Genomic DNA, 15,222 nt, shown 5'->3' on the forward strand with positions numbered 1-15,222 from the left:
AGGCTGACAGATACTTTACAACTGGCCTTCCAAGACTTCACACAAGTCTTCCAAACTGTTGTCCAGCAGGGTGGAAGGAGTGATGTGGGCCTGGGCCAGGAGAGGGATGATGGTGAAAGGGGACATGGAAGTGGGGACGCCACTCAAAGCGCTCCCATGTCTCACCCGTTGCCCTCCTCTCAACCAGTACCCGCAATGCTACCCCCTCTCCAGGTGGCTGAGTCTGCCCCCGCACAGGTGCAGGTGGAGCAGTCTTTGGAGGGCCCCTCACGGGCACCGAAACCCAGAGGGCGTCCGCGCAGAGCATCTCATTGGTCAGAGCATGGACAAGAGCAACCTGCCACTACCTCTGCTAAAGCCACAGGGGTAGCACCACGTAGGGGTTCCCGTAAACGTAAGGCGAAGGTTTTGTGAGCCAAACGTCATGTTTTTGATTTACTTTTGTTTGTTTTGCAAAAAAACATAAACATTTATTATCACCACTACTGCCACGTCTTTGCAAATCTTGTCTGGTTTGTGCAATAATGCCCTTTCCTGAGGATCACCATGAAGACCCACAACTGATGCCACCCATTGTGTCACTGTAGAGTGGGTGTAGGTGTATTTGCAGGGCTCTTTTGTGCAGACGACTGAGAGACACCGGCGATGTCCCCGGTGGCACCCTGGAAGGATGCGGAGGAGAAGTTGTTGAGGGCAGTGGTGACTTCGACAGCGACAGATAAGAAGATGGTGCTCGGGCCAGCCGGGAGCACCTCGGCATGAAGGAGGCTGCAGATGTCCACGACTAGTGACTCTGAGCCTCCGTGTGCACTGCTGCTCAGAGAGGTCCAGGAAGCTGAGCCTCGGTCTGTAGACCCTGTGGCGAGGGTAGTGCCTTCTGTGACACATCTCTCTCTGCGGTTACCCTCCCTCCTGCTGTGCAGGTGGATGTGTCACAGCACTGTGTTGTGGAGCTCCACGTGTCAGAGATGGACGGCGTGGCCGGCGAGGCTGGTGATGCTGTTCATCCTCCGAGGAGGTCATGACTGCAGCAATGGCGGCCCCCATCCGGAAGATGTACATTTGAGGGGGTCTGCAAGGTAGGTAAATGTGTCTGCACACCGGGGTTGATGTTGCAAGTTTGTGATTTTTAGTGTTAGGAGGAGGGTGGTGCAGGCCAAACTTTGTCCAAAGTGACAGAGTGGCCTCCTGCAATGAGTGAGGGTCTCCCCCCCGCACCTGTCAAATGGACCTTTCCAGCTGCCACAGGCTGGTGGCTGCAACACATCCATTTCAACTGGGAGTGTTTCCCCCAGTATGGGAAATACGCTCAGTTGACCTGAAAATCCTACCCCTCCTAAAATATCCTACAAATCAGGTCTCCTAACGACCTGACGTATCCAATTAATTGATTTAAGTGGGATCCCGCCGGCTTTAATTGTCGGTGGGAGTCCCGAATGCAGGGGCTGCGAGCGCATCTAAGTGCATCATTGGGGAACCCCGAAGTGGGCAGGTTGGAGCCGGGCTCCGGACCCACCCCGGGAATCCCCAATTTTCGGAGCCCCTCCGCCATGAACGCACCCGCTGGAACATTGGAAAATCGAGCCCAAAGTGTCTGCAAAGGGATATTGACAGGTTAAGTGAATGGGCAAAAATTTGGCAGATGGAATATAATGTGGGAAAATGTGAAGTCGTCCACTTTGGGAGGAAAAATAAAAAAGGAAAATATCATTTGAATGGAGAAATACTACAAAATGCTGCAGTACAGAGGGATCTGGGTGTCCTCGTACATGAAACACAAAAAGTCAACATACAGGTGCAGCAGGTAATCCGGAAGGCAAACGGAATATTGGCCTTTATTTCCAGGGGGATGGAGTATAAAAGCAGGGAAGTCATGCTACAACTGTACAGGGTGCTGGTGAGACCACACCTGGAGTGCTGCGTACAGTTCTGGTACCCTTATTTAAGGAAGGACATACTTGCATTGGAGGCAGTTCAGAGATTCAGAGACTAGGTTGATTCCGGGTATGGAAGGGTTGTCTTATGAGGAAAGATTGAACAGGTTGGTTCTAGATTCATTGGAGTTTAGAAGAATGAGAGGAGATCTTATTGAAACATACAAGATTCTGAGGGGACTCGATAGGGTAGATGCTGAGGGGATGTGACCCCTCATGGGGGAATCTAAAACTAGGGCGCATAGTCTCAGAATAAAGGGTCGCCCATTTAAGATGGAAATGAGGAGGAATTTCTTCTCCCAGAGGGTCGTGAATCTTTGGAATTCTTTACCCGACAAAGCTGTGGAGGCTGAGTCATTGAATACATTCAAGGCTGAGTTAGACAAATTTTTGATCATCAAGGCAGTCAAAGGATATGGGGAAAAGGCGGGAAAGTGGAGTTGAGGTAAAAATCAGATCAGCCATGATCTCATTAAATGGCGGAGCAGGCTCGAGGGGCCGAATGGCCTACTCCTGCTCCTATCTCTTATAAATGTTACGGCCAACAAAATGGCAGGGCAGGCTCGATGGGCCAAATGGCCAACTGCTGCTCCTGTATTTGCTTTGGATGTAACTTAGTTGAGCGAAAACGCACCTCTGTGACTCAATGTATTGGATTAAGTGAGGGAGGCATTCAGAGTGCCTGCTGCTGGTCCATGATGTGCTGGTGAAGAGTTCACAAACTCAACCAAATCCATTAAATTCTTTATTCAATTGGGAGAAGGAAAAAATTAGTGCAAACCCACCTCTTTCTCTTCTCTTGATATCCACCGGGGTTCCATGTATCCCAAGGATACATTCGGCAACACGTGATTCAACAGTTTGGCACAGAAGATCTGGATTGGAGAAAGCAAAGCAAGCCCGGGTAAGTCTATGTCCTTGTTTGGATCCACATTTCACCCAATCACAGGAAGGATGCTATTGCCCTTGAGCAATCAAGATGAGAGTTAAAGGGTATATCTACAAATCTGCGCCCCTGGTTCAGAGCACGTATCAGGAACTCAGGTGTAAAGGTCATTGTCTCTCACAGGATTCTCCATCCATTGGAGTGAAAAATCCTGGGGGGCCCCTTCACCTCCACAGTTAAATTCCTGATACGTACTTGCCATTAGGCGGAGCTGTGACTCGGGAGAGGAAATATTGAGTTATATTTCATGGGTTATGTTAAAATACAATTGGATGCTCTGATATATTCGAGGGATGAGTTCAAAGACCTGAGTGGCCTTTTATTATCGTTGACTTTTCTTTGAGGAAAAATTAACATAGGTGGGCTTGTTTCTCTTTAGATAAGAGAGTGCAAGGTTACAAGGACAACTGACAAAGTCGACACGGGCAAACTGATTCAAGTATCGGGGGACAAGTGCTTAAAATTAGGAAGTTAGGAGCGTGAAGGGAATTCTGGCAGAATTTCTTCATCCAAAGGGAAATAGATTTGTGGGGTAGGGTGGCAGGGAAGGCCATTGTGTCAGCTAGGCTCAGTGAGTGATTAAGTCAACACTGACAGCATACAAAGATTGTAGATTCATGCCTCACCTTCGAACTCAGGCACGTGATCTAGACTGACACTCCTAGTGCAGTACTGAGCGAGTGGATGAGGCATTAAACCGAGGCCCCTTCTGCGTGTTCAGGTGGATGTTGAAGATTTCTTGGTGCTATTCAAAGAGCAGGGGAGTTCTCCCGGTGTCCTGGCCAACATTCTTCCCTCAATCACTAACCCCCACCCCACCAAAAAAAAACACATTAACTGGTTATTCTTTTCATTGATGTTTGTGAGAACTTGTTTGAATGACTAGACTAATAATCCAGAGAATATGAGTTCAAATCCCACCATGGCAGTTTGAAAATTTTGAATTCAGTTTTTAAAAATCTGGAAATAAAAAGCTGGGATCTGTAAAAGTGACCATGAAGCTGCCGGATTGTCCTAAAAACCCAATTGGTTCATTAATGTCCTTTAGGGAAGGAAACCTGCCGTTCTTACCCTGTCTGGTCTACATGTGACTCCAGTCCCACACCAACGTGGTTGGCTCTTAACTGCCCTCTGAAGTGGCCTAGCAAGTCTCTCGGTTGTATCAAACCACTACACCACATGGACTACAATGGTTCAAGAAGAAGGCCCACCACCACCTTCTCAGGGCAACTAGGGATGGGCAATAAATGCCGGCCTTTCCAGCGACGCCCACATCCTGAGAATAAATATATTTTTAAAAATGACTGCTGCTTGCGTCTACATCATAACAGTCACCACAGCAATCAATTAGGAAGGCAAATGGTCTGTTGGCCTTTATTGCAAGGGGGTTGGAGTATAAGAGTAAGGAAGAGTTGCTGCAATTATATAGGGCTCTGGTGCGACCACACCTGGAGTACTGTATATAGTTTTGGTCTCCTTACCTAAGGAAGGATATACTTGCCTTAGAGGGGGTGCAATGAAAGTTCACTAGATTGATTCCTGGGATGAGAGGGTTGTCCTATGAGGAGAGATTTTATAGAATGGGCCTATACTCTCTGGGGTTTAGAAGAATGAGAGGCGATCTCATTGAAACATTAGGGGGCTTGACAGGGTAGATGCTGAGAGGCTGTTTCCCCTGGCTGGTGAATCTGGAACTAGTGATCATATTCTCAAGGTAAGAGGTCGGCCATTTAGGACTGAAATGAGGAAAAATTTCTTCACTCGGAGGGTTGTGAATCTTTGGAATTCTCTACCCCACAGGGCTGTGGATGCTCAGTAATTGAGTATATTCAAGACTGAGATTGATAGATTTTTGGATACTATGGGAACCAAGGGATATGGGGATAGGGCGGGAAAGTGGAGTTGAGGTGGAAGATCAGCCATGATCTTATTGAATGGCGGAGCAGGCTCGAGGGGCCGTATGGCCTACTCCTGCTCCTATTTCTTATATTCTTATGTTCAATGTAATGTATTGTCCGTGCAGTGCTTTGCAATGAGAGAAATAAAACTTCACACAAATGCAAGTTTTTCTTCTCTCATTGAAACAGACTGGGTTCAAGAGGCAGTTTGATGTGTTCCTAGGATTAAACGATATGGTGAGAAAATGGGTGGGGTTAATCTATCAGAAAGGAAGGGGCTCGTGAGGACGAATGGCCTATTCCTGTCCTTAAAAATTAATAAGGAACTAAACATTCAGAAAAAACACATGCATGACATACGTTGCAAACAGCAAACCAAGTACTTGTCTTTATTGTCTTATTCTGCAGTCAAGATGTCAGTAGTATTCGGACAGAACAGCTCACTGATACTCAGAGTTGGGATTTCTCTCCCAAAACCAGGTGGGATAGCGGTGGAGAAGGGGCAAGAAGGCAAGGCCCACCACTCGTCGCCAGCGGGGGGAGGGCAGACAAGGCTTGGGTTCCCGACAGGCTTTTCCCGCCACCTGCCCATCTTGCTGCCGATCCCTGGGATCACTTGGGGAAAGGTGGCAGTAGTCCATGGAGCAGCGGTGGTCTTTTTGAATGGAGGGAGTGGGCCTAGTGGAGGCCCCTTTTTTTTTTAAGCCCTTTCTCTACGGGGCTCTTCGGCTCCCCCTTTTAAATTCCCGGCTGCATTCTTCTGCACCGCCGGGATTCCGTGCTCTCACAACGGTGCCAGCTGCCTCTTGGTAGCAGGGATCCCGCCGGCAGCTTGCCCTGCGTCACAAATAACCGTCCACCCCACCCCAACCCGGCCTGACCAGCAAGTTTCGGTTCGTGCTGCGGCGGAGTTGCAGGGTCTTGTGGGAAGTTCTGCCCCGGTGCAAAGGAGGGAAACCCGTCCCTCGGAGCCTGGCTCGCGGGTGAAGAGCGGCCGCTTGCGCAGGGTTCCTTTTGGATGATGGTAGAACCCCATCCCATCGATAATTGGGAGTCTTCGGGAGCAGAGAAGGAGAATTGGTGGTGAAAACTTGGGGGGGTGGGGGGGCGGCAATTGTTTTAATGAAGTGTTCAGAGTGTTTTGAAGAGTCTCCTGTGCCTTTACCTTGATAGGGGTTGCTGACTCGGGATTCATTAACACCAAGGGTGCTATAAACACCGCCCCAGCAATGTTGTCCTGTCTCTCATTCGCTACGTGGATTGCAATCAGTCCTCCCTGAAATGCAAGAGGAGACAGAATTAAGATAAACAACAGGGTTCGGCAAAGCCATTAATGAGCTCAGGTGACCACACTCCCCATGATAGCTCAGTGGGTGAAGGTATTACTCAATGTTACGAGAGATACATCGAATCTACAGCACAGAAAGAGGCCATTTGGCCCAACTGGACTATGCCAGCATTTATACTCCACACGAACCTCCTCCCACCCTACTTCATCTACCCCTGTCAGCATAACCTTCTATTCCTTTCTCCCTCATGTATTTATCTAGCTTCCCCTTAAATGCATCTATGCCAGTCGCCTCAACTACTCCTTGTGGTAGTGAGTTCCACATTCTCACCACTCTCTGGGTAAAGAAGTTTCTCCTGAATTTCCTATTGGATTTATTAATGACTATCTTATATTTATGATCTCTAGTTTTGGACTGCCCCACAAGTGGAAACATTTTCTCTACGTCTACCCCATCAAACCCTTTCATTATCTTGAAGACCTCTATCAGGTCACCCCTCAGCCTTCTCTTTTCTAGAAAAAAGAGCCCCAGTCTGTTTAGTCTGTCCTGAAAAGCATAACCTCTCAGTTCTGGTATCATCCTTGTGAATCCTTTTTGCACCTTCCCAATTCCTTTATATCCTTTTATAATATGGAGACCAGAACTGTTCACAGCTGTAGACTCGATGTATCTCTCGTAACATTGAGTGTGGTCTAACCAAGGTTCTATACAAGTTTAACATAACCTCTCTGCTTTTCAATTTTATCCCTCTAGAAATGAACGCCAGTGCTCAGTTTGCTTTTTTTATGGCCTTATTTACCTGCGTTGCTACTTTTAGTGATTTGTGTATCTGTACCCTCAGATCCCTCTGCTCCTCTTCCCCATTTAGACTCTTATTGTCCAAGCAGTATGTGGCTTCCTTCTTCTTCCTAACAAAATTCACACTTATGTGTGTTGAAATTAATTTGCCAATTAGTGTCCTCTTGTACTTTAACACATTCTGCCTTTGTATTAACAACACCCTCCAATATCGTGTCATCCCCAAATGGTGAAATTGTACTTCTGATTCCCGAGTCCAAATCGTTGATGTAAATGGTGAACAACGGTGGTCCCAGCACCGATCCCTGGGGAACACCACATCCCACCTTTTGCCAGTCTGAGTAGCTACCCTCATCCCCAACAATGTAGGGCAGTGCCACACAGGTCGGAAGTACCCAGCTTTGATTCTGGGCTAATCTCGGCCAGGGCAGCAATTTGATTCAGCGGCGGGTAAAATTCGCGTTGGGCAGCAGCGCGAGACAGGCAATAGCCCATTGGCTGCTCGTTTTAATACCCCGATTATCTTCTCCACTGAGCAACAACAACAGTTTGCATTTATATAGCGCCATTAACGTACTATAACATCCCAGGGCGCTTCACAGGGACATAATCAGATAAAATTTGACAACAGGATCACATAAGGGGATATGAGGTCAGGTGACCCCAAGCTTGGTCAAAGAGGTAGGTTTTAAGGAGCATCTTAAAGGAGGAGAGAGAGGGGGAGAGGTTTAGGGAGGGAATTCCAGAACTTAGGGCTGAGACAGCTGAAGGCACGGCTGCCAATGGTGGAGCGATGGAAGTGGGCGAACGGACAAGAGGCCAGAATTGGAGGAGCGCAGAGTTCTCAGAGGGTTGTACAGCTGGAGGAAATTACAGAGATAGGGAGGGGTGTAGGGCCGGAGGAGATTACAGAGATAGGGAGGGGTGTAGGGCCGGAGGAGATTACAGAGATAGGGAGGGGTGTAGGGTCGGAGGAGATTACAGAGATAGGGAGGGGTGTAGAGCTGGAGGAGATTACAGAGATAGGGAGGTGTGTAGAGCCGGAGGAGATTACAGAGATAGGGAGGGGTGTAGGGCCGGAGGAGATTACAGAGATAGGGAGGGGTGTAGGGCCGGAGGAGATTACAGAGATAGGGAGGTGTGTAGAGCCGGAGGAGATTACAGAGATAGGGAGGGGTGTAGGGCCGGAGGAGATTACAGAGATAGGGAGGGGTGTAGGGCCGGAGGAGATTACAGAGATAGGGAGGGGTGTAGGGCCGGAGGAGATTACAGAGATAGGGAGGGGTGTAGGGCCGGAGGAGATTACAGAGATAGGGAGGGCCGTAGGGCTGGAGGAGATTACAGAGATAGGGAGGGGTGTAGAGCCGGAGGAGATTACAGAGATAGGGAGGGGTGTAGGGCTGGAGGAGATTACAGAGATAGGGAGGGGTGTAGGGCCGGAGGAGATTACAGAGATAGGGAGGGGTGTAGGGCCGGAGGAGATTACAGAGATAGGGAGGGGTGTAGGGCTGGAGGAGATTACAGAGATAGGGAGGGGGATAGGGCCGGAGAAGATTACAGAGATAGGGAGGGGTGTAGGGCTGGAGGAGATTACAGAGATAGGGAGGGGGGTAGGGCTGGAGGAGATTACAGAGATAGGGAGGGGTGTAGGGCCGGAGGAGATTACAGAGATAGGGAGGGCCGTAGGGCTGGAGGAGATTACAGAGATAGGGAGGGGTGTAGGGCCGGAGGAGATTACAGAGATAGGGAGGGCCGTAGGGCTGGAGGAGATTACAGAGATAGGGAGGGGTGTAGGGCCGGAGGAGATTACAGAGATAGGGAGGGGTGTAGGGCCGGAGGAGATTACAGAGATAGGGAGGGGTGTAGGGCCGGAGGAGATTACAGAGATAGGGAGGGGCGTAGGGCTGGAGGAGATTACAGAGATAGGGAGGGGTGTAGGGCTGGAGGAGATTACAGAGATAGGGAGGGGTGTAGGGCCGGAGGAGATTACAGAGATAGGGAGGGGTGTAGGGCCGGAGGAGATTACAGAGATAGGGAGGGGTGTAGGGCTGGAGGAGATTACAGAGATAGGGAGGGGGGTAGGGCCGGAGAAGATTACAGAGATAGGGAGGGGTGTAGGGCTGGAGGAGATTACAGAGATAGGGAGGGGGGTAGGGCTGGAGGAGATTACAGAGATAGGGAGGGGTGTAGGGCCGGAGGAGATTACAGAGATAGGGAGGGCCGTAGGGCTGGAGGAGATTACAGAGATAGGGAGGGGTGTAGGGCCGGAGGAGATTACAGAGATAGGGAGGGCCGTAGGGCTGGAGGAGATTACAGAGATAGGGAGGGGTGTAGGGCCGGAGGAGATTACAGAGATAGGGAGGGGTGTAGGGCCGGAGGAGATTACAGAGATAGGGAGGGGTGTAGGGCCGGAGGAGATTACAGAGATAGGGAGGGGCGTAGGGCTGGAGGAGATTACAGAGATAGGGAGGGGTGTAGGGCTGGAGGAGATTACAGAGATAGGGAGGGGGGTAGGGCCGGAGAAGATTACAGAGATAGGGAGGGGTGTAGGGCTGGAGGAGATTACAGAGATAGGGAGGGGGGTAGGGCCGGAGGAGATTACAGAGATAGGGAGGGCCGTAGGGCTGGAGGAGATTACAGAGATAGGGAGGGGTGTAGGGCCGGAGGAGATTACAGAGATAGGGAGGGCCGTAGGGCTGGAGGAGATTACAGAGATAGGGAGAGGTGTAGGGCCGGAGGAGATTACAGAGATAGGGAGGGGTGTAGGGCCGGAGGAGATTACAGAGATAGGGAGGGGTGTAGGGCCGGAGGAGATTACAGAGATAGGGAGGGGTGTAGGGCCGGAGGAGATTACAGAGATAGGGAGGGGCGTAGGGCTGGAGGAGATTACAGAGATAGGGAGGGGTGTAGGGCCGGAGGAGATTACAGAGATAGGGAGGGGCGTAGGGCCAGAGGGGATTATGGAGATGGCAACTTAAGTCAATGGAAAAGAAAATCCTGCAGATGGACTTCGGGTGAGGCCAGGTCTGGTCTCGGCTGAGACAATTCCTGACACTCACTAACTACCCCACTGACGAACAGCGTCCAGGATCGCACACGAGGGAGTACCAGAGGGCCATGGGTCACGTGTAACACCACAGCTCAGCAAGGGGTCAGCACCTGCAGGAGAAGGCGGCTCACCACCACCTTCTCAAAGCCAACTAGGAATGGGCGTTCCATCCACTTCACCCCCATAGAGACCAGGTTTACCCCTGACCCCTGGTGACTTTGTTGCTATCAACTGTGGGGGTGTTAATGTAGGCCTCAGCACCCTTGGGTAACCCTGCTGAGGTGAGGGGGGGGAGGGAGGAGAATTGAGCAGCTACACCATGAATCCATTCTACAGCACAATTTAATGTCTTCTGGAGACAAGGCAAGAAATTTGGGGAACATACTAGCACAATATCGAAGACTTCCATCCAACATGATCTATATACAACATTGCAACACAACCCTATCAGCTGATTCAAAGGCAAGGAGGTCAGTCAAGGTCATTCTCAGTACTTTTTCTGAAAGGGGCATCGTCACCACTCGCTTGGTATGTATTTTGCCCACACTTTGCGATCTTGTTGTTCAAATCACAAAAGGTCTTACAGCGTTTGCCCATGACGAATAACAAAGGTTTCCCATATGGTACTCGCGCCAGCTCATAACGGAGCAATGACTGTACCGAGGGAGTGCTGCTTTGTTGGAGGTGCCGTTAATCCAAGGCCCCGTCTGCCCAGTTCAGGTGGGCATTAAAGACCCTGTGGCAGAACTTGAAGATAAGCAGATTGTGTCCTGGCCAACATTCCTCCCTCAATCGATGTGACCAGAAAAGAAAAAACAGATCACCCGGTCTCCGTCGCTGTTGTTGGGATCCTGTTGTGCACAACACATGCTGGTGGGATCCTGCTGTGCACAACATGGTGCTGGTGGGATCCTGTTGTGCACAACACATGCTGGTGGGATCCTGCTGTGCACAACATGGTGCTGGTGGGATCCTGCTGTGCACAACAAGGTTGCAGTTTCTGCCTACATACCAAACAGTCGCTGCACTCCAAAGTAATCCGCTGCGCATCAAACACTTTGTGAAATGTGCGAGGGGACCGGAAAGGCACGCTATAAATACAAATCTTTCTTAAAATTGTTGGCAGAAGGAATTTGACCTTCATTCGGCTCCTTCTCTCCCCCAAGGCGGTGCCAAGCTCCTTTCCCCTTTAAGAATTACATGGAATTACATAGAATTTACAGCACAGAAACAGGCCATTTGACCTAACAGGTCTATGCCAGTGTTTATGCTCCACATGAGTCTCCTGCCACCCCTCTTCATCTCACCCTATCAGCAGAATGCACAAATGCACAAAAATTAAGCATCAATTTTCTGAGGATTAACAGAGTCGAGGCATAAATCTATATTTGGATCTGAATTAAAGAGCCTCAGGGGGAGAGTGTTAGACTGTCACACGCTGGCAGTTCATTCACAGGCGCTGCCTGAAATTGTCTCATTGCAATTTACCTTTAATGAACTGGTCTCACTGGGAGGCTCTAATCTCAGGTTCCAGTGGAAAATGTAACAGTGAAGCTATTAGCTCTGTGTGTGATGCACAAAGGTTCTGATAAGGTAAATCGGGAAAGACTATTTCCACTGTTTGGTGAATTGGCAACTAGAGGACATAAATTTACGATCAGCATCGAAAGAACAAAGGAGGCAGGCAAGGAGAAATGTTCCTTACACAGAGGGCTGTTAGGCGATGGAAGCAGAATCCATTATAGTTTTTAAAAAGAAAGCAGATGAATATTTGTAAAATAAAAATTTCAGTGGGTATAAGGAAGGGGCTGGGTATTTGGATTAATGTGAATAGCTCTGTTGGAGATTTGGCACAAGCATGATGGGCTGAATGGCCTCCTTCTGTGCCTTAACTTTCTATGATTCTATGCTGCAAAATTCCTATGACTTTACGTGGCTGTTTGAAGGTATTTCTTTGACTGTGTGCAGTGCGCTGTGAATATCAGCCATTTTGTGTGAGCAATTCACGCTGGATTTTGTGTTTAACCTTTCTAGCATAATTTCTTTACCTCCCCTCACACCAACACCACATGCATTCAACAACCAGAGAGATGATATGTTAGTATAATTATAAGAGTTGTTATGATCTGGAATGCACTACATGAAAGGGCAGTGAAAGCAAATTCAATAGTAACTTTCAAAAAGGAATTGGATAAATACTTGTACTTATATTGGGTATTTGGATTAATGCGGATAGCACTTTCGAAGAGCTGGCACAGGCACGATGGGCTGAACGGCCTCCTTCTGTTCTGTATGATTCTACATGAACAGACTGTGTAAAAACCACTGTAACCAGTACTAGGAGATGAGTGATGATAATCAGGATTGGTTTGTCCCCAGCCTTTCCATTTGCCCTGGTTGCAAACAGACTCTGCTCAGCACTCCCTCTTCCCCTGTACCCGTGCCACCCGCCCCCCCGCCCTATTCCTGCCCGTCTCCTGAACCCAATTTTCTTCTGCCCTCCTCCTCGCGTGTGAAGGCGCCGGCTCACACTGGGGCACGGTTTCATTGGCCAAACCTGCCCTCTGGTTGGTCACCCAAGTGGCATTTCTATGTGTGAGCCTAGACGGTGAGCGCTGATGGGCTATTCCACGGTGGGAGGGAGGAGGGACGTCCACAGCTGAGCCCAACCCTCTCTCCACCTAACGCCCGTGTAGGAGTCATAGGGAGTAATCAAGAGTGGGAACCCTGGCTGATATTACTGACCACCCTATCCCAGGATTGCTGAGGTTAGTCATTGCACACCTGCTGTAACCTTGGTTGAGATCAGCTAACTGAGCATGGACCAGAGATGGCACCTGGGATATGCTGGTCAGTACATTTCAATTCCACGTTGGGCGTTTCATTTACCACGAAGAATAGACGGGGAGAAAAAGAACTAACATGTTTAAAATTTTTCAGATTTTAATTTTTTGTTAAAAAAGTTTCCCTGTGTGCCAGCAGGAGCAAGTGTGCCTTCAGCTTCCCGTGCTCCCGTCTTTCCCCCCTCCCCCCCACCATCTCATTCCTTACTTACCTTGCCGGGGACCGTTCCCGTGGGTCCCCAGCCATGGCCTGCCACCCCCACTAATCTCTACTCCCGCCCTTCGGCGTTGACCTCATTCCCTGCCGGCTTCGGGCGGGAGTCGGTGTCGAGGCCCGGGAGTTTGAAATCTCCCGTCTCCCATCCCTCATGCTCGGGGGGCTCCGGCCCCCACACTCCCCGGTTCCTTGTCCCAGGGTTTAAAATCGGGGCTTTAATTTTCGTCACACTCACTTCTCAATACAAATAGCAGTTGGCAAGTTTGAGTAAACATGGCGACATGAGGTTTTTAACGTGCTATCCCTGTGAAAGCACTATTAGGAAGATAGGCTCCATAGATTGGAATCTGCCTGTTAAAGGAACAGTACCTAGGAACACAATTGGAGGAATAGGATATTTTATTTCCTCTGCCCAATTTGCTCCTGAAGGCACGGACTCTCCCTGGGCTCCAGTTGCACAGATGGCAGCTGCCCGTAGACTTCTCTCCGGTACCTTGGCCCAGTGGTCAGTCTTCATGTGTGATTGTAGATAACAAGCGGGTTACTTGACCACACCCGACATCTACGTACTCATGTTTACCATCAGTGCAACACTGGTTGGTGATCCGGGACGGGATCAGACCAGGGCTCGAACCTGCCACTCTCTGGGCTGCATGGCTCAGTCGCACTTACCCGTCGGGCTACTGGAGGAGCGCACAAGTATTTTACTTGATGCCACAACGTGGAAGGAAGAAGGAAGGGACATTCCTGACCATAAGACGAAGGAACAGGTGAGACTCATTCTTAACTAAAGGAAGGGAAGAGTTTTATGGCACTGGGGAGCACTGTGGATGAGAGACTGGGAGTGAAAGTAATCTCGGGCAGTCGTACAATCAGGTGATAGCGAATCGACAGCCCGTTTCACACCTCGCCCGACACTCTCTTCCAATGACTTCAATAATCAGGCGGGTGTAAAACGGGCTGTCGATTCACTGCCGTCCGGGGACCAAATTTCATCCCCGGGGAGAGGAGAGGAGAGGGAGAACGTGAGGGGGTCAGGGGGGGAAGGGGAGGAGAGGGAGAGGGAGAGGAGGGGGAGAACGTGAGGGGTGGGGGGGAAGGAGGGAAGGAGGGAAGAGGGGGAACATGGTGGGGGGGAGGCGAAGCGGAGTGGACCTGAGTGGCAACAGAGCGGCAGCGAGCCCATAAAGAGCGGGGGATGAGGACTCGAGACCAGAGGTACCAGCGGCGGAGCGGGGTGGAGGCGGAGCGGGACGGGGCAGAGCGGGACGGGGCAGAGCGGGACGGGGCGGAGCGGGACGGGGCGGAGCGGGACGGGGCGGAGCGGGACGGGGCGGAGCGGGGCGGAGCGGGACGGGGCGGAGCGGGGCGGGGCGGAGCGGGACGGGGCGGAGCGGGGCGGGGCAGAGCGGGACGGGGCAGAGCGGGACGGGGCGGAGCGGGACGGGGCAGAGCGGGACGGGGTGGAGCGGGGCCGGGCGGAGCGGGACGGGGCAGAGCGGGACGGGGCAGAGCGGGACGGGGTGGAGCGGGGCCGGGCGGGGCAGAGCAGAGCAGAGCGGGGCGGGGTGCAGGACCAAGATTGAAAACAACAACAAAAACCAAAGAGTGACGCCACAGGACAGCAGGTAACTGATTGGTTGGTGAGTATTAGTTTTTTTTTCTCTAAACCAGGGCATTGGTTTACACTAAGAGCTGGGAAATTAAAAATGGGGAGGTTAATCAGGGTAAGTAAAAAAATTAGTAAATTAATAATAATTGTATTGTAAGTCTTTAGTTTATTTCTGTTAAGTTGAGTAGCAATCTAATAAATAGAGGCATGACAGGGCAGCTCACACCCGAGCAATGCACATCTTGTGCCACATGGGAACTCCAGGACGATTCCCATGTCCTGGACAACCACGGATGCAGGAAGTGTCGTCAGCTGGAGGAGCTCGAGCTCCAGGTTTCGGAGCTTGAGCAGCGGCTGGCGTCACTACAGTGTATCCGCGAGGCTGAGAGCTACGTGGATAGCACGTTTCAGGAGGTGGTCAGCCCGCAGCATAAGAGAATGCAGACAAAGAGGGACTGGGTGACCGTCAGACAGACATGGAGGACCAGGCAGGTAGAGTGCATCTCACTCTCTAACCGATATTCAGTTCTGAATACTGGTGAGGGAGTGGGTTCATAGAAACATAGAAAATAGGAGCAAGAGTAGGCCATTCAAAATGATCATGGCTGATCGTCTAACTCAGTACCCTGTTCCCGC

General features: G+C 50.5%; 1 protein-coding gene across 2 annotated transcripts in view; it reads right to left on the reverse strand.

The window, feature by feature from the left end:
- LOC137334001 (monoglyceride lipase-like) overlaps positions 1 to 15,222 on the reverse strand; it is a 61,290-nt gene that overhangs the window by 11,564 nt on the left and 34,504 nt on the right. For both annotated transcript variants that reach the window (XM_067998393.1, XM_067998392.1), the window contains 2 exons: positions 5,944 to 6,054; positions 2,720 to 2,809 (listed from right to left, as the gene is read on the reverse strand). In XM_067998393.1, coding sequence (XP_067854494.1) covers positions 2,720 to 2,809; positions 5,944 to 6,054 — 201 coding nt within the window. The remainder of the gene's footprint in view (positions 1 to 2,719; positions 2,810 to 5,943; positions 6,055 to 15,222) is intronic.

This window comes from Heptranchias perlo, chromosome 17 (assembly GCF_035084215.1).
Source record: "Heptranchias perlo isolate sHepPer1 chromosome 17, sHepPer1.hap1, whole genome shotgun sequence".
NCBI classification, from domain to species: Eukaryota; Metazoa; Chordata; class Chondrichthyes; order Hexanchiformes; family Hexanchidae; genus Heptranchias; species Heptranchias perlo.